The sequence below is a fragment of the Juglans regia genome, chromosome 5 (assembly GCF_001411555.2).
Source record: "Juglans regia cultivar Chandler chromosome 5, Walnut 2.0, whole genome shotgun sequence".
Classification (NCBI taxonomy): domain Eukaryota; kingdom Viridiplantae; phylum Streptophyta; class Magnoliopsida; order Fagales; family Juglandaceae; genus Juglans; species Juglans regia.
This window is the reverse complement of record NC_049905.1, coordinates 16755537-16774861: the sequence shown is the minus strand read 5'-3', so window position 1 is coordinate 16774861 and position 19325 is coordinate 16755537. Positions and strand designations below refer to the sequence as shown.

The 19325-nt window shown below is 38.3% G+C and overlaps 1 protein-coding gene across 1 annotated transcript; it reads left to right on the top strand.

The window, feature by feature from the left end:
- Nucleotides 1–1138: 1138 nt before the first annotated feature.
- LOC108981945 (mitochondrial fission protein ELM1-like) lies at nt 1139–17808 on the top strand. Its single transcript, XM_018953202.2, has 10 exons — nt 1139–1628; nt 1888–2114; nt 4401–4497; nt 5412–5561; nt 5693–5819; nt 16002–16114; nt 16195–16258; nt 16333–16426; nt 16539–16647; nt 17335–17808. The coding sequence occupies exons 1-10, from the start codon at nt 1440–1442 to the stop codon at nt 17434–17436; spliced, it is 1272 nt and encodes a 423-aa protein (XP_018808747.1). The 5' UTR covers nt 1139–1439; the 3' UTR covers nt 17437–17808.
- The last annotated feature ends 1517 nt before the right edge of the window (nt 17809–19325 follow it).

The following is a 19325-nucleotide window of genomic DNA, read 5'->3' as shown; positions in this document are numbered from 1 at the left end:
TAATTAATTTTTTTCAAGAGGGTCTATATTTACTTACTTTTTTAAAAAAAATTGTGTGACACTTATACACTACACGACTGCTAATATTATTTTTCATTTAAAAAAGTTGGTGTTTGAAGGTTTTTTTTTTCTCATAAAATTTAATTTTGTTTTTAGGAAAATGAAAATGCAGCAAATATTTATGGGTAATAGAAAAGAAAATGCTATGGGAATGTCTTTACACCATACATAATTTGCGTACTATTTATCTTCTAAATTAAATTATGAGTTTTTCTATTCCATAGCCATACACTACACGCTTGCTGAGAGAAAAAAAAATAGAGTTTTTCTTAAATTATATCATATAGATGATGTGTGTAATGTAAATTTTTTTAAATAAAATTATTAAAACATTAGGTTCAAAAATAGCCTCCAAATTTTGTTAAATTTTGGGCTTCTTACGTGGACTGGACTTTTAGGCTATGTCCCCTACTTAGATTGACAGGGTGAAAAATCGTGTTTTCGTATCGTGTCAAGTCATGAACATTTAATTATATAGGTCAATCCTAACTCAACTCATTAAGTTAAACGTGTCAAACTTCTAAACCCTAACCTAACTCATTTAGATAATGGATCGTGTCGTGTCATCTTTTTAATAATTAATTAGAAATCTGTTAACATGACATAACTCATTTAAATTTTTTTGTTTCATGTAAATGGGTTGAATTAAAACGTATAACCCATTTGAGCTGATTAATATAATTTTATATAAAAGTTAAAATCTATATTTATTAATAAACATAATCTCTTAAAAAATATATATAAATAGTTTTCAAATTTTAACATATAATAAAATTAATATTACAAGCTATATAATAACAAATATAAGTATATGTCTAAAATTATAATAAAAACAATAAAAATAATTAAAATATAAATATATTGAGAAATACTAATATTATAATTTAATAATAATAAAATTTTAATTTTAAAATAAATTTTAAATAAATTAAAACGAGTTGATTTTATATTAAATAAGTTGATCTATTTATAAATTATATTTTAACAAATTAATTCGTTTTTACCTAAACTCAATTTCAAATCTGTTAATTTTACATCGTATTCGTGTTTTATCGTGTACGTGTAGAGTGCCTGAGCCACCCTACTCAGACACCATCTCCTCCTAGAGGGGCTGAATTGTCAAAACCATCTGAAGAAGGGGAAAAAGGACAGGAGAGAAAGAAGACGACGGAACCTTCTTTCTGAGAAATTATTTGCTTTTCCCCAGAGAGTGCAAAAGTGAGTTCAAACAAAGCAGTTAGTTTCCTCGGCCCCTTTACCTGCGATCTGATCCCATCCCCATCTATTCCTTCACTCTCCTTCGACTTTTCTCCCTCTCGTCCCTATTGGATTGGTGCGCTTCGTGTTAGGGTTTATACTCCGTACCGACAGTAAACGATATGAAGCCGATACGGCTTCCAGAGCCTCCGAGCCCAACCTCCCGCGGTGTTCCTGATATCTTCGAAGTCGGCTTCCTCGGCGCCTTCATCCGCCGAGCCGTTGTCATCGGTAACGGCTCACCGTCCTCCGAGAATCAGAGCTTGGGCTTGGTTCGCGCCCTTGGCCTCGCAGACAAGCATGCCTTATACGTTAGTTCTTTCCTTCAGTTCTACAGAATTCTTTAAACCTTGAATTAACAATTTCGAGCGTTCTTAACATTGAAAGGTCCTGGAATAGATTTGATTAAATATCATTAATCTAGAGCTTATAGATCATGATCATATAGTAGCTAGAAGTGCTGAAGTAGTGTCTTTTGGCGTTTTATTCAGTATATTTATATGCATAGAAATATACTGAATTTTGGAATTTGATTCAATCTATATTTATTTTCTGGAGCTTCATATGCAGAGGGTTACGAGGCCAAGAGGAGGAATAAATGAGTGGCTTCACTGGTTGCCAGTCTCATTTCACAAGATATTATATTATCTCATAAAGCAGATAATTTTATTGACGTCACGCAGGAAGAAACTTACTCCTCTACCTTCAGAAAATGGTGGCCACGGCCTAGGCTTGGCATCTGTTTTAGAAGCTGATGTGAAGCACATTGTGGGCATGGCTCGTGACACTTTCGAAAAGTAGGTTCTTCTTCTACATTTCTTTACAAGATGCCGGTGTTAATAACCTTTTGCTTAATTTTCAGTGTTGGAGGACAAAACCTTTTAAAGTGTGAGACTATGCATGCAACGTGTTTGTATGTGTAGGCACTTTGGAAAGAAGAAACATACATTGGCACTGATTATTTGTTTTAGCTGAAGATATCTTATCTTGCCAATTATATATGAAAATGCATTTAACTCAGAAGTTATTATCTCTGGTTTGCTGCAATGTTTTTATAGCATAGAAAATTAAAAAGGTTATTTTAGCTTTCATAGATATATTATTCATTATTATAGTATAGTATTTTACTACCTTGATAAATATGTTGCTGATATCCCATTTATTAAATTAAAGTAGCTTTTGGTTTACCCAAAATAATGAGATTCATTCCTGTTTATAGATCAAAAAGTTTCTACCTTAGTGATATTCTGTGCTTTGGTCTTGCAATTGGGTCCTGATTTGAGGTTTGTTCCCCTGCATGTGCTTGTTAGAAGTAATATTTCATACAAACATGGGTATACAACATTATGCTTTATTACTTTATAGATACACCCATGGAAGTCTCAATGGAATGCTACTGACATGTAGGAATAATGAGACTGTCTTTATTTGATTAGACCTTCATCACTACCTATCACATACCGTGTGCTAAGTAATAAATATTAAAGTATAGAGTCAAGATAGAGCACTACCTATCACATGCTCCTATGTATCATTTTATCCAATCCTTATGTTATGTCTCCTGTTTGTCTATGGGGGGATTGCATTTTCTTTCCTTTAAAATTTGATGGGGAATTGTATCATTGTATATATCATGTGTACTTGGATTGTTCTTTCACGCTTTCTATTGAAACTTTTATTACTCACCAAAAGAAAAAAATTAACAAACTTTTGATTTGGCAGGTAGGCTACCCTGCATAGATTGGGCATACTAGCATTACAAGCTCTTATAGTGGGAGGGCTGACCTTTCTTGACACTCGTCCTCAAGTTAGAGTGTTTTTTCTCATGTTCATAACACAACCTGTTTAATCCTACCCCCCCACTTAGGCCAACCTGTAGGAGCAATAGTGAAGGCAAACCAAATAAAAGTGAGCAGCACCTATAGCGATAACAAACAGCTACTTATAGCCTAGTTTCCCTCTTATTCATGGAATTCAGTGGGCATTACAAGCTCATAAAATGCAACTGTTGCATTTAGATCGACCAAGTCTAGTTTGGTAACATGCTTTTTTTTTTTTTGGCATTTCATAGAAAATTTTGTCATTAGTAAACCCAAAAGGCATAGTCCAAGTACGTAAGACGTTATAGGAGGACGCCTGATTAGGAACAAAAAGATATAAAAAAAGGTTAATTGCAAAATAAGTACATGAGTTTTACCCTTTTTGCAATTCGAGGCTTCAATTTTCAACTTTTGCAAAATTACCTGAGTATCAAGAAACTCACAATTTGGTACAATCATCAATTTTCCTTTGGAAAACTAACAGGAAGATGTTAGTCTTTTTGATTGGTTGATACATGGCATCAAGATCCACATCAGCCAATCAAAGGCTGAGACATTTACCTAGGTTATTAGGTGAAATTTGAACTCTTCACCCACTCCGTAAAAAGTCTCGTAGCTTCTGTATTCAATTGGCCATACTAGTGGGAATCGGAAACATGGACGAGAAAATGTAGGCAAATTGAAAAGAGTATTCTTGATTAGAGTGATCTTGCTACCTTTAGACAAATACATCTTATTCCATCCAACCGAACAGTGTTCCAGCTTCTAGATCACACGATTTCAAATAGATTTGGCCTTGAAAGAGGCATCCAAGGTCTCAACAGGAGGCCAAGATATATCATTGGCAAAGAGATATCGTATACCAAAATATGCAATATTTTAACCTTCTCAACTTGCACTAGCCAAGTGTTTTGGCATAAGATTAATAAGTTACATAGCAGTTTGAATTTATCTTGCGAGGTCTGGAATGTCTTGAACATATAAGCAAATAAATATATGAAAAGAGAACAAAAGGAGTGACATGTATTGCATGTTTGAAAGGAAACATGTGTCACCTCATGCACAGAAAAACACCTAAATATATACGTGCATGTGTGTCTGATTCAATCCTTCAAATAAAATGCAAATTTATCAAACAAATCCAGCTCCTTTAATTTTAAGACCTGAAACGTAGCATTTGCTGGTGCGGGTTAGGATGAAAGTTTATGCTATTGTAACTCAATGCTGTATACGGGATTGATCTCAAAGTTATATTTTCTTCAGGGATGGACCTTTGTTGGTGGTTGCTTCTGGCAGAGATACAATATCTATTGCAAGTTCCATAAAACGTTTAGCATCTCAAAATGTTTTTGTCGTTCAGGTTTGTTTATGGCATCTCATTTTCATATTATTTTGCACTTGTGGAAGAATTGCTTCTTTTGTCTTGGTTGCTTAATATTAAGATGCTTTATTGCCTAAACCTATAAAACAAAGATGGTTTATTGATTTTTTTTTTTGTTGGAGAGTATCTTTTGGATTTTATTAAGTAATGAAGGCTTTTAAATGCAATTGAGGAAGAAGTTAAGTTACTTGAGAAAGGGCACACTTCTTTCCCTTTGGTTCCAAGACTTGCTAACTTGTATGTGGAGGAACATGGACTCTTGAAGTGCTTGTTGGCACCATGATGCCCCTCGAGCCCCTTTTGTTTGTGGAGCAGTTATCATTTCCTACTCTAGGTTTACGAGGAAAATTTTCATTTTTTACCTCTACCATATTTCCATGAGTCACATTCTATTTGCTTCAAGAGTCTTTCTTTTGCTCTTAATTTCTATTGCTCTTAATTTTGAATCCTAGGGGTTGGCTCAAGTGGTAAAGGCCTTGGGATTGGGGGTATGCTCCCCTTAGGTCTAAGGTTCAAATTCCCTTGGGTGCAAACAATCTCTAGGGGCCATTGGATTGTGAGATTTTCCTCTTAGAATTACCCGAGGACACCCGGTGCCAATCAATGTTTTTTTCCTTTTTGGGCTGCAGTAATTTCAGATTGCATCCTAACAATATACCTTATTTTTAAGAATTAACATGATACTATTCAGAACTTTTTGAGCCAATTAATTTTCTTTGTCGTCTAATGTTTAATATTTTCTTACTTGTAGCCTTAACATTCACTGCTGGTTTCATTGAAATTTGTGTTTCTTTAGCTAATTGTTGTGGGCAAGGATTTGATTGAGTACTCGAGGATATGTTGAGATATTTAGATTTCTGATTTTGCCATTCATTTTGGATTTTGTGTGGCAGATACAACATCCAAGGTCAAATTTGAATAGGTTTGACTTAGTGATTACCCCTCAACATGATTATTATCCTTTGACTCCTCATGCACAGCAGCAGATTCCTCAGTTTCTTCGTAGGTGGATAACTCCACGTGAACCTCCCGATAGGCACGTGGTACGTATCAATAACAATACAGGATGTGCAAAAGTTTGCTTTTTTTGAGAAAGTTAGAAACATTGGCCTTGATGTAGTACTAGCCTCATCATTATTGTGCTGTTAATCTATGGTAAGAACTTTGAATTCAGGTCCTCACCGTGGGAGCTCTTCATCAAATAGATTCTGCTGCTCTTCGTAGTGCAGCCAGCGCATGGCATGATGACTTTGCACCTTTACCAAAACCCCTGCTAGTGGTCAACGTTGGAGGACCTACACGTAAACCTTCTATTATACTTGGTTCTTTCATGTTTGTTGCTTTTCAAGTATTTTCTTTGTGTAGTATGTGCTCACTATGTACACTGTATTTCAACATCAACTTCATGTTGGGTTAGATCGCTGTTCTTGTCTTTTGGTAGCAGTTAACAGAGATGTTACATTCCCAAATAGTTGGAAGCCTTGATTTTGCATATTCAGTTACTCACATGGATTTGGCATAGTGGTCAGGGTCTCCAATATTTGGTACAGGGATACTTGGGAGAATGCAGCCATATCAAGATGAAATTAATTGCCACCAAAGTTATCATTACTGACAGTGTAAATACAAAGTATATCAGACATTCACCTAACTGGGTAAAGCGGGGAAAGTCCTAGAAATTTTGATAAGAAGAAATGGAAAAAAACTGCACCATGTTGGACCATTGTCCAATGAAAGTGTGTTAAGGAAAAAAGACTTGAGCTCTGATACAGATTATTCGCATTCTTTAAAGATATGATCACTCTCTCCAAATGCTCCATAGTAAGATAGATGGGATCATCTTCCAAAATAATGGGCACTGATGGCTAGCAAACTGCCCTTCCCAACATGCTAGAAGATCCATCACTCTAGAGGCATGACATATTCTATCCCTACAAAAGCCATATGCCATAAAGAACAAGCATGGTCTCCCCATTCTTCTTGCACATGCCACATTGATGAATCAAGACAGTGCCCTGCTTCTTCACACTTTCCAGTGTAAGACTCTTCCCTAAAGTCATTGTCCAAGTGAAGAAGTTTGCTCTAGGGGTGCCTTATTCCTCCAAATAAGCTTCCAAGGGAAAGAGGCCCTAGAACACTCCTTTCTTTGATAGGCCTCAAAACCATTTTATCTTATTGTTGTGTCCCACTCAACTTGAATGCCACCCATCAAAGAACTAAGTGAATAGATCCACCTCCTTGATAAAATTTACACAACTGAAAAAGAACCCTTTGAAAGTTGATAGTGATCTGACACAAAAACATCCTTAGAGTGAGCGATTGTGAGTAACTCTAGGAAGGCACCTTTCGGAGATTGGTCACCATACTAGACATCACGCCAAAAATGGATCTTGGGCCCCGTCGCACATAACAAAACTAGTAAAAAGGGAGAGGTCCCCCCAACCCCTTCTAATGTTTTTCCAAAGACCAGCTCCATAAGATCCATTTTTACCTTATGTGAACACCAGCCACCACTCAAACTTCTTGTGTGTCCACTAGCACCCTCTAGAAACTCTCTTTCATTGTCCTAATGTCTTAGTCATTTCCCCAACAAAGCTCGATTAAAGAGAATCAACTTTCTAACCCTCAATCCACCTTCTTCAATCAGAGAACATATTGTGGTCCACCTTACAAGATGTGGTTGTGGCTTAAGCACCTCTACCATACCTCCCCACAAGAAGTCTTGCTGCAACTTTTCCAGTCAGTTAGCAACTCCCATAGGGAATCGGAAAATGGACACATCTTTAACTTTTAACCTATAAGATATGGATATTGGCATTTTTACATCAAAAGCTTGCCTTTCCTTTCATTCTTAAACAATTCATGTGCATTCTTTACATCGTAAGCTTCTCTCTTTATCTTTTAAGCTTGTGTTTGAATCCACCTACTTGCTATATTGGCATTTCAACATCCTGTTTAAGCCTCTCTCTCTCTCTCTCTCTCTCTCTCTCTCTCTCTCCTTTTAACTTTGATGTTCTGCTTTCTATTGAAGCTTAAATATTGCAGCTTCCTCACTTTATTGTCAGATTTAAAGAACTTAATGATTGTTTCCACATGATGGTCATATGAATAGCTTCTTGGTGATCAGAAAATTGCATAGTAGACACCTTATTTTGATTTTGAGATCTTAGTCCACTCTTGAGTCGAGCAACTCTGCCTTCCGTTCACATTCAATTAACCCGCGCTCGATAGTTTGCTCACAACTTTCTAGTGTAATCAACTACTGGTGAGTAACCTTAATGAAAGTTGACAATCTCATTGTAAAGTTTCTCTTGAAGATTATGTCGAAATATTTTTTTTGGTGACTCATCTTTAGCTGTTCCCATCGCTTTTTTTTTATAAGTAAAATATTATATTAATAAGAATAGGCATAGCCCAAGTACACAACAAATATACAAGAGGTAACACCTAGTTAGGAGGAAGATATAGAAACAAGAAAATCATGAAAATCTAGGCCATTGAAATCAACTGCTTTAGCCCATAGGAATAAAGTATTAACAAAGAACAATCTAATCTCCTCCAGTGAGTGCTCCCTATCTTCAAAATTTCGATCATTTTGTTCCTTCCATATGCACCACAGAATACAAATAGGAACTATCTTCCACACAACTGTAATTTGTGGAATACTGCCCAAATTCATCCTACTGGCCAGAAGCTCGACCATAGTAGTAGGCATAGCCCAGGCTAGCTCCAATCTTTTGAAGATATCTTCCCATAACTCCATGGCAACTTCACAATGTTGTAGTAGACGATCCACAATCTTGCCATTCTTTGTGCGCACACAACACCAGTCCACAGCAATCACCCGGCGATTCCGTAAGTTATCTAGGGTCAAAATCTTGCTCAAAGACGCTGTTCAAGAGAAAAATACTGCCTTTAGAGGCACCTTATTTCTCCAAATGCTTTTTCAAGGAAAAGAAAGCTATGCTTTTACTTTAGATATTTACTTGGTTACAATTTATGTTGGATTAAAGAAAGGGCTTAATATGAGATAAACAAGAACGTAATTCACAATAGTTTTTCAACTTACAATCAGAGTTTCCAGATGTATTTTGCAATGCCCAATTCATTTGATAATTTTGAGACCTGGTTTCTCTGTAAAGAAATACCTGATACATTGATTATTTCCATGTACCATGTTATAGACCATTTATTTAATATGTATAAATATATATATGCTTTTTACCACATATTTTTTATTATATTTTTCCGTAAAATATGTGCATCTTTGTGTGTTAGTATTAATTTCTATGTACATGTATTTATGGGATATGAGGCAGCATCTAACTGCAGTGTTCTATAATTGAATATTATTTACACCACTATAATTGTTGTTGTATGATGTATAATTTGTTAGGCACAGTAGGATCTTCTTCCTCCTCCTCAGCCTGATGGGTACATGGAGAACAAAATGATCCAAATGAGGGATTGTCTAAACCAAATCTCTGTTGAAACTTAAGGGATGGTAAAACAAATGACATTTTTTATGATGTGGAACCTCACCAAAGTGGCCAATATTGGGGAGCAAACCCTGGATACATGACCCCAACTATTAAAATTTTCTCTCTGTACACTTACCTCACCAAAGCGGCCAATATTGGGGAGTAAACCCTGGATACATGACCCCAACCATTAAAATTCTCTCTGTACACTTTGCAATAATTTTCCCTGTTGAAACTAATGATCTTGCTAGTGCAATTTTGAGTTGGTTATGATGGGATTCTTTAGAGAGGTAGGGATAGAATCGAAAGTATTCACTCTTAGCAATGAAGGTGGATTATTTCATATAATAGAGAGGGGGTGGAGTAGGAAGCAGGAACTTCTGGTTGAACATAGAACTGTGTAGTGGTTGGTCAAGGTGCTGGAGGTCTGCTTCAGTGGGGAGGAGTTTTATAGCTCCATCAGAGAGGGTTACTGTAGTTACCTTGCACAAAGATGTTCCAACAGTAGAGGTCGTTTTGTGAGGGTGGCAGAATATAGGGAGGGGGGAAGGACAAACTTCATCATCATTTCGGAAGGGGAGGGGGGGAGAGGATGGAAAAGGCTGAAGGAGGCGTTGGGGGAGTTGTTGCAGGAGAGGAGAGTAAGGGGTGCTCCTACTGTCGGTTCTCAGATGAGGCCTCAGGCGGAGAAATTTGTGGTCATACAAGGAGGCACTTGCACCGTATGGGGAGCGAGATGGGGACTGGACCTCTGACATGCGTATGCCTCGAGCTCCTCAAGGTGTACGATTTGCAGATAGTGGTAGGGAGGTGGAGAGGGATGTGCACTAGTTGATGGACGACTTACAGAGCCAAGTATGGTATTAGCAAAAGGAGCTTGCGGAGTTGAGGGGAATGGTCGGGCGTAATATGGATAAAGGCATTTGTAGGGAAATTGAGAATGAGATGCCAGGCTTGCCCTTGAAATCTCTTCAGCCCAGCGTGAAGGGCTTGGCCGACTAGAGAATAGAAATGTGGGATCTGTTTGTAGGAAGGTTGGGCCGAAAGGGGTGCCTATGGGCTCACAGCCCTTGGGCCCTTCTACTGAAGGCATGGGCAGAAAAGGCCTTGTGGATGGGCCTCATCACAGGGCCCAGTTGACGTGGGAAAGCCCTAGGGCTTCACCTATCGTTGCATCTGGTGTGCAGCTACTAGAGATCATGCCGTGTTTGCCGCCGCAGCAGGAGGAGCTATCGGGGGGTCAACAGAAACTAGCGATGATGACGGTGGCACTCTTCTACTATGGTCCGCAGGTCTGGGGTGCTTGGAATGAAGGGATTGTTGCTGCGATGGACTCCGCAAATCGAGTGGGAGGGTTTTCTCTTCTGCTCGAGTGCCAAACAGTGCCGACAAGGGAAGGGAAGGGGAGGGGAGGGGGACTCTGGCGAACCGCTCTGGGGGTTTTCTCATGGACCCTGAGGTAGAGGTGAGGGATGGGGGGCTTTTGGACTCCGAGATGGGTTTGTCCCAATATGATTCTGTTGAAGGGGTGACATCAGATGAAGAACATGTACTGGCCTTGAGTGATCATTTAGGTATGACTGAAATCTCAGAGGTGGAGGAGACCTGAGATTTGCCAGGGGTTAGCAAGGAGGTGGATCCGACCCCTTTCAATTTTTTGTTCCCCTCCCAGTCAGGAGTCTCGGATTGGGTTTTTGATAAGGTAAAATAAATACTGAAAATTGTGGGAGTGGAATGTGAAGGGTACAGAGATCAGTTTATGGCCTGGCTCACGACCATCAAAGCGGGGCACCAATAGCATTGGAAGAATGCTTCGAAAAAACAGCGGGAGCTTAAAAGGTTGACATGGTCGCTGAACACTGAGCGTAGCTCTAGCAGGGGTAGGTCGAAAGGGAAGGGGCTGGCCTTTTCTCCATGAAGCCCAAAATTGTGTCGTGGAATGTCTTCGGGCTCAACGAGGCCAATAAATGTCTTCGGATAAGAAACTTGCTTCGTGAGTGGAAGGTTGACATTGTGTTTACAGAAGACTACGTTGAAGCTGATCAATAGGGGAATTGTGAGAAGTTTGTGGAGTGGAGCTCATGTGGACTGGGTTTATATGGCTTCTAATGGGGCGTCAGGAGGAGTGGTAGTGATGTGCGATTGACGGATGGTGGAGAAAATGGAGGAGTTCATAGGGAGGTACACGGTAGCATGCTCTTTAAAGAGTGTATCAGATAACTTTTTATGGGCTTTTGCAGGCGTTTACGGTCCAAATCTAAGAACTGGCTGAAATTCACAGTTTGTGGAACCTCCCATGGTGTATAGGGGGAGATTTTGATGTCACTAGATTTATGAGTCTTCTGGTAATAGAAGAGGGTGGCCAGCTATGATAGAGTTCTCTGAGTGCATCTTGGATTTGAATTTGGTAGATTTGCCACTAGCTGGGGGCTTTGCCACATGGGCTAATAACCAAACTTGGTCCTGGTTGGATTGCTTTTGCATTTCTCCTATGTGGGAGAGCCACTTTCTAGACGTTTGGCAAAAGCGTTTGCCTCGTATTAGCTTGGACCATTGGCCTATCTTGCTTGATTGTGGTGGTATCCGAGGTGGTCGAAGGTACTTTAAATTCGAAAATATGTGGTTAAAATTTGAAGGCTCTGTTGAAAGAGTAAGATAGTGGTGGTCTTCGTATCAATTTCAACTTTCAGGGTTCCCCTAGTTTTGTCCTTGTAGGTAAATTGAAAGTAGTAAAAAGAGATCTGAAACTATGGAATGTGCAATCTTTTGGTGATCTAGGGGCAAACAAGAAGGGTAAGTTGAAGGAGATCCAGGAAATTGAGAGGATCCAAGAGGCTAGATCCCTTATCCAAGATGAAGTAGCTCGAAAGTCTTTGTTGGGTGAGGAGCTTGAGAGAATTATCTTGCCATAAGAGATTTCTTGGCGACAAAAATCAAGAGCCTTGTGGCTTAGGGAAGGAGACCGAAGCACTAAGTTCTTTCATCAAGTTGCTAATTCTCACAGGAGGAATAATAACATTGAGATGCTGAAGATTGACGGTGTTGAGTGTAGAGAAGAACAGGTTATTCAGGATCACATGGTTGGCTTCTATGAGCAACTCCTAGCTGAACCGATGTGTTGGCGGTCGTCCCTTGATGTTATGGTATTCGATGCCATTGGAACAAGTGATGTCTCTCGGTTGGAGAGGGCTTTTGAGGAAGAGGAGGTGGCGGAGGTAGTGCGGAAAATGGCCAAGGACAAGATGCCGTGGCCGGATGGCTTCTCTATGGGTTTCTTCCAAGATTGCTGGGATGTTGTAAAGGAAGATATCATGAAGGTGTTTCAAGAGCTCTTTGTGGCCGAAAAATTTAAGAAAAGCTTAAATACAAGAAAAGCTTAAATTTGAGAAAAGCTTAAATATTACTTTCCTTGCATTGATCCCAAAGAAGGTGGGGGCTAACGAGATAACAGAGTATCGTCCTATTAGCTTAGTGGGAGCGGTTTACAAGATCATTTCTAAAGTGCTAGCCAACCGACTTAGTGAGGTGGTGGGAAAGATGATCATCGAGCCCCAAAATGCTTTTGTTAAAGGTAGGCAAATACTTGATGCGGTCCTTATTGCTAATGAATGTTTGGACAGTAGAATTAAGACATGCTCAGTAGGGATCATATGCAAGTTAGACATGGAGAAGACGTACGATCATGTTAACTGAGATTTCCTTCTCTATCTTCTTGGGAGATGTGGTTTTGGTGAGAGGTAGTGGTTATGGATCCGGTGGTGTATATCAACGGTTAAATTCTCTGTGTTGATAAATGGTAGCCCAGTGGGTTTCTTTCATAGTTTGCGAGGCCTAAGACAAGGTGATCCATTGTCGCCCTTACTGTCTGTTATTGTGATGGAGGGATTAGGCAGGATGATTTGGCATTGACCCATCATGGCTTCGTGGAAGGATTTTCAGTTGGAACCCTGGATAGGGGCATCATTAACATATCTTATTTATTGTTTGCAGATGATACGCTTGTATTTTGTGATCCAGATCGGAATCAGGTGCGGGCTTTGAAGGTGTTGCTTCTGTGTTTTGAAGCAGTGTTTGGTTTAAAAGTAAATTTTGATAAGTCCAAATTGGTGCTAGTCGGTGTGGTGCTAATGCATAGCAATTGGCTCATGCGTTGGGTTGTAAGATTGCCTCTCTACCTTTTGAAGTACCTAGGTCTTCGTTGGGGGTTGGTGTAAGGTCGCCTACTATTTGGGAGCCAGTGATTGAGAAAATAGAGAAGAGATTAGCATGTTGGAAGAGAATGAACCTGTCGAAAGGTGGTAGGCTTACTTTGATAAAGAGTACACTCTCTAACTTACCTACGTACTTTTTATCACTTTTTCCTATACCTGCAACTGTGGCAAGCCAGATTGAGAAACTCCAATGTGACTTCCTGGTGGGTGGTTTGGGGGAGGAGTTTAAATTTCATTTGGTCAAGTGGGAAACGATTTGCCGCCCAATATCCAATGGTGGTCTGGGTTTTAGAAATGTGAGGACTTTCAATCGAGCGTTACTTGGCAAATTGTTCTGGAGATACAATAAGGAACCGGAAGCCTTGTGGAGAGGGGTGATTGGGTGCAAATATGGCGATATATGGGGGGGATGGTGCACTAAAGAAGTTAGAGGAGCTGATGGAATGGGGTTGTGGAAACATATTAGAAGAGGATGGATGGTCTATCTTTGTCACACTCGTCTTCTGATGGGCAATGGATCCAGGATTTAATTTTGGAAAGATATTTGGTGCGGAGATATTGCTATGCAAGATGCGTTTCCCTCATTATTCCAAATTGCCAGCATCAAAGAGGCTTCAATAGTGGAGGTTATGGGAATATTGGGTGAGCAACTTCATTGGAATATTAGTTTTAGTAGGGCTGCGCAAGATTGGGAGATGAACATTTTTGCTGATTTTTATAGTCTTCTGTACTCCGTGAAGCCAAGCAATGTACGAGAAGATGGATTGTGGTGGGTACCCGTCGGGAAAGGTGCTTTTTTAGTTCGCTCATTTTATAATTCTCTTACCCAAGACCCCAACATTCGGTTTCCTTGGAGGAGGATATGGAGACACAAGGCGCCCCCCAAAGTAGATTTCTTTGTGTGGACAGGCAAGATTCTCACAATTGATAATTTGAGGAAGTGGAGAATTATTATAACAGATTGGTGGTGTATGTATAGGGGAGGGGGCGAGTCGATGGATCATCTCTTGTTACACTATGACATAGCACAGGCTTTATGGGATGGGGTGCTGGGTAGAGTAAAGTTGGGTTGGGTCATGCCAGAGACTGTGGTGGTAGCTTTGGCCAGCTGGCCAAGTATTGGAGGGGTACATCAGATTTCAGCAGTTTGGAAGATGATTCCAATGTGTATCATGTGGTGTCTATGGCAGGAACGTAATGTGTGGATGTTTGAGGACAAGGAGAGATTGCTAGAGGAACTTATAGCTTTATTTTATAAGCACGTTATGTACTTGGTCCAATGCTGTTGATTTCAATGGCATAGCCCTTTATAATTTTCTTGTTTCCCTTGCACCCTCCCAGCAGGGTTGTCTCTTGTATATACTGGGCTAGGCCTATTCTTGGAGTAATACAATTTGTTTACTTATAAAAAAAAAACACTTTCTCCGTGATCCTTTTTTTTATTTTTTTTTTCTACTGGCTAGGTATGTCTCATGTATAATACCTGTGTACTTGGGTTGTGCCATTGTGCTTATTAATAAAATCTTCTTATGTATAAAATCTTCTTCCAGGGTAACTCATGGAGAATGGAACTCAAGTTGTCTATACATGTGTGCATGCATGTCAATCTTTTGTTTTGGTTTTTTTTTTTTGTTTGTTACGTGAGGTCTGATCACCTATTATTCAAGTACTGAAATTTTGCAAAAAGCTGATCAGTGTGTTTGGTTATGTAGTCACTTTTTATAGCAGCCCTTTAGTGATAGCACACAATGTTACTTTGGTAGTGATTTTACTTGGTTGGAGTCAATACTTGATACGCCTGTAGATGGATCTAAAGTTTCATATACTTATTCTGCAAGACTTTGAAGCGTTGTTTTTGTTTCTTGGGGTTTGATTGCATTTTGTTCGTTAGTACTGGTGGGTTGTGTAACAAATCAAGGAAGTCCAAGTTACATTCGGGCCCCTACTCCAAAAGAACTAGTCAAAGTTACGATTGAAGCCCCTTGAAATCATTTTAAAAGCAAAAACTTCTTCCTTCCAAACATTGTGGGATCTCATGCACCACCTTTGTCTACTTAATATGGGGCATTACAATCTCCCCCCTTAAATCTCTAATGTCCTCGTCAAGTCGTTCTATCATAGGTGGCATGACTCAAGTCCCACACTTCTGATTATGATTATCTTTTATACCATTTATAATGATTGAAGGAAGGTCCAAGCTACATCTGGACTTATACTTTAGAATAACAGTCAAGGTTACTATTAAAACCCCTTGAAATCATGATAAAGTCCTCCTAAGCAATATGGGATTTCATGTACCACCTTCCTATACTCAATATGAGGTATTACAGGTTGCAAGCATTCAGGCATCTGTCAAATGTATCGGCATCCAGGGTGTTATTGCTTATGGTTCTTTAGAGTTTTTTTTTTTTTTTGACAACCAAATGCATATAGTGAATATTGATAATGCTGGTGTGACGTTGAGTGCTTTTTCGGAGAATGTTTTCCAGCCATCAAGGGCTGGAATATATTCTTTTTAAATTGAAGGGCTGTAACACATTCTGTGGAAGTTACATATCTGTTCCTCAATTCCGAAACTGACTAGTAATGACCTGTTACTGTAACAAAATTTATGAGAGTTAGATAATATGTCAAGTCTTCCTTTTTTAAGCTTTTGATCAATGTTTGATTCTTGCTGAGAGTCGGAGTAGTGTTCTTTGTCATCACTTATTTGTTGTTGATATTTCTCAATGTGGATGTAGTATTTAGGATACATGTTTAAAATGTATCTTAATCTCAATTACTTATATAGGCAACTGTCGATACGGTGCGGATCTTGCGAGGCAGTTAACAACCTGTCTGCTTAGTGTTCTTGCAAGCTGTGGGAGTGTCAGAATATCTTTTTCGGATAGGACTCCTGAAAAGGTACTCATGCAGGCACCAAGTTTCTAACAAATGTTTTATATTGCATAGCACTCATCATTTCTTTGGTGTTCCATCAACAGGTATCTTACATGATAGCAAAGGAACTTGGTAATAATCCAAAAGTTTACATCTGGGATGGTCTGGGTAAGAATTGATTTGAATTTGAATTTTATGAAGACTAAGTGATTAAACCAGGGCTTATGTGTGGCTTTCTTCAGAACCAAACCCGCAGATGGGGCATCTAGCTTGGGCTGATGCTTTTGTTGTTACGGCAGATTCAGTCAGTCTGATAAGTGAGGCTTGCAGCACTGGGTATGCTTGTGAAGGCTTACATCTGTTATTGTAAATATAGTACATTTTGATTTGCTTTCTGGTTTCAAAGATGTAACTCTTTAAGTTTATATGTATAAATTATGTTTTGCAGGAAGCCTGTATATGTTATGGGAGCTGAGCGTTGTACATGGAAATTATCAGAGTTCCACAAGTCTTTGAGGGAACGAGGAGTGGTTCGGCCATTTACAGGATCTGAGGATGTAAGTGAATATCTTTTCTAATTCTGTTACTCTATGGGTGTGGGGATCAAGATTATTGTAAAATGATGCTTCCCTCCTGCTGATTATCAATAAATTCTAACTGAAGCACACTGGCTGATAGAGTTTGGGGGGTTAGGGTAAGAGTTAAGAATGCTGAAATACTATAAGCTGGATTTTGGAGAGTTATGATAGCAGATTTCTGTTTTGAGGCGACTCTTCTCTCTTTTTTTTGCCCCTATTTTCTTGCAATGTTTTCCTTCAAATTCAACTCATAGCTAGTGCACATGCGTTTTAATTCTGCTGGTTAAGAGTTGGTGTTTGTCTCATGTTTAAATATGAACAATCAATAAAAGGAAAAATAAGAAATCCAGATCATAAAAGGCTAAGTTTTCATTACTTTATCAAGCATATTTTCATTTTAATGTTTTTCTAATGACCAGCGGACCACAAAATTGACTGCTATTATCTCCTATTTCTTCTTCTTTCTTTTGTTCACTTTGTTCCATATTTTTATTTTTTTTCTTTAGATATTTGATTTTGGGGTTATTGCCCTCATTCGTAATTTCTCCACCATGTTTATCAAAATAGAGACGTCATTTTGTGTGTCTATCTGATTGTTGATGAAGTTTTGGGATTTATTTCCCATAAAGCGATTATATATTGCTTGATGTCTTATTTAATTTTCAGATGTCAGAGACTTGGAGCTATCCGCCTCTTAATGACACCGCAGAAGCAGCAAGGCGGGTGAACGAAGCACTTGCTGAACGTGGATGGAGGTTGCGACCATAGAAACCTGTGAATAATTATTGTTGTAAGCACCCCCCCCCACCCATTCAATTGTTTGTTTCAAAAGGCTTAGCCATTGAAAATCGGGTTTCTTCATTAGCAGTTAGAGGAACTACAGATAGCAACGAGCATTCAAAGCTTTTTTTCAGTATATGATTCTTTTCTCCCATGGAATATCGCACACGTAGAATAAATAAAAGCTTGTTGTCATTTTTGCGGCTTGTAAAATAGGAAGAGGCGCAGGCATGTCTTTTGCTGCTCTACTAAAAGCCCTATTGAATATATGGTTTTGGTTACCATATATATACTACTGTAAATTAAAGTGCCATGAATTCGGCTTTTCTGAGTTTGTTTCAGTCCTGGCCTTTTCTTTTATTATCTGTGTTGATGCTTGATGTTAGTTAGCGACACCTTTTTCCCAAATGTACAAAGGTTAAGATTACGTTTCCTCATATATAGCATCTTGCTGAATTTCAATGGTTATAATCTTTTTTAATAAGAAACTGCTGCATCCACATAGATTCACAAAAACTACCTCACAAAGTGATGCGGCATGATGTGGTAGAACTAGTGACATGATGTGGTAGATCGTATTTGCTTTATAATAATAATAAAAAAAATGGTTTTATAATCTAAAATATCACGCCATGCCATACACTTTGTGAGGTAGTTTTATGTGAATCTCTTTGTAGACTAATATTTCCTTGTAATACGTCTTTTGCTTTGGTCCTAAATTTATGGTGGGAAACAATCGCATACTTGTTCTATGTTCATTTACCCAAAAGTTAAAATTGTTGCAACAAAAATGAAATTTTGCGAACTAGGCAGATTAGTTTGGATGTTCTTTCTTATACTAATTTCTTGAGTTATTATATTCTCAAAACCAACGTGTAGAGTACATTATTCACATCATTTTAATGGTAATATTTGATTTGAAATATTCAAATTTTAAAATTTAATTTTAAATCAAATTATATTATGTAAGCATTTCATATGATGTCCCAAAACTCCACTTAGGATTTGATAGATATTGAAGTGTCGGGACATGCAATATAAGGTTATATATCCTTATGAGTTAAAAGATGCAATGCATCTAACATGCATATAATAGTATGCAATATTAACAGTTGATAATTTTATTTTTTTTAGAAATACCTAATTCACCATAATGCTAAATTCCAAAGCATAATGTACTCCCATAAATATTCACATGCCCAAAAGTTATTCAATAAGTTTGTAATCAAAACATAGTATTGGATACAAAACTCCATAAGTATAGACATAAGTAAAACTAAACTAAATAGCAGCTTGGCTAAAAGCGCTAAAATGGAATCCAAAAACTAAAAACTAGAGAGCCAAGTCCATGAGCTCCTCGAGCATCCTCCGTGGACTACTCAACCTCGTCCAATTGATTGTGTTCTACTCCCTTGTCCTTTGACAAATTGTATACCATTTCTGCCCTGCGGGGGGGAGGGGGGGGGGGTAATTGGGACTTAAACCTCCTAAATTACCAATGGTATGAATATGCATGCATGACAGTAATATGACATGTATGCTTCATGACATGGCTTGCACATGTGTGACATGACTTGACGTGGAATATAACATGACTTGAACATAACATGACTTAACTTGAATAGAAAATCATGTAACAGATATGATGACATGACATTTGTGGTATGTAACAAAATAACATAACAATAATGGATGAAATGACATAGCATATTATTTACAATCATAATAACCATAAATGAATATGAATATGAACAATCACCATACATATGTAAAAATACCAAGAATAAGTTAGAAGCTTACTTATAAAAATGTCATGTAAAACATAGCATAGCATAAAAAGCATGTAAGCTGAAGTGAGATACATTATAATATTAGAA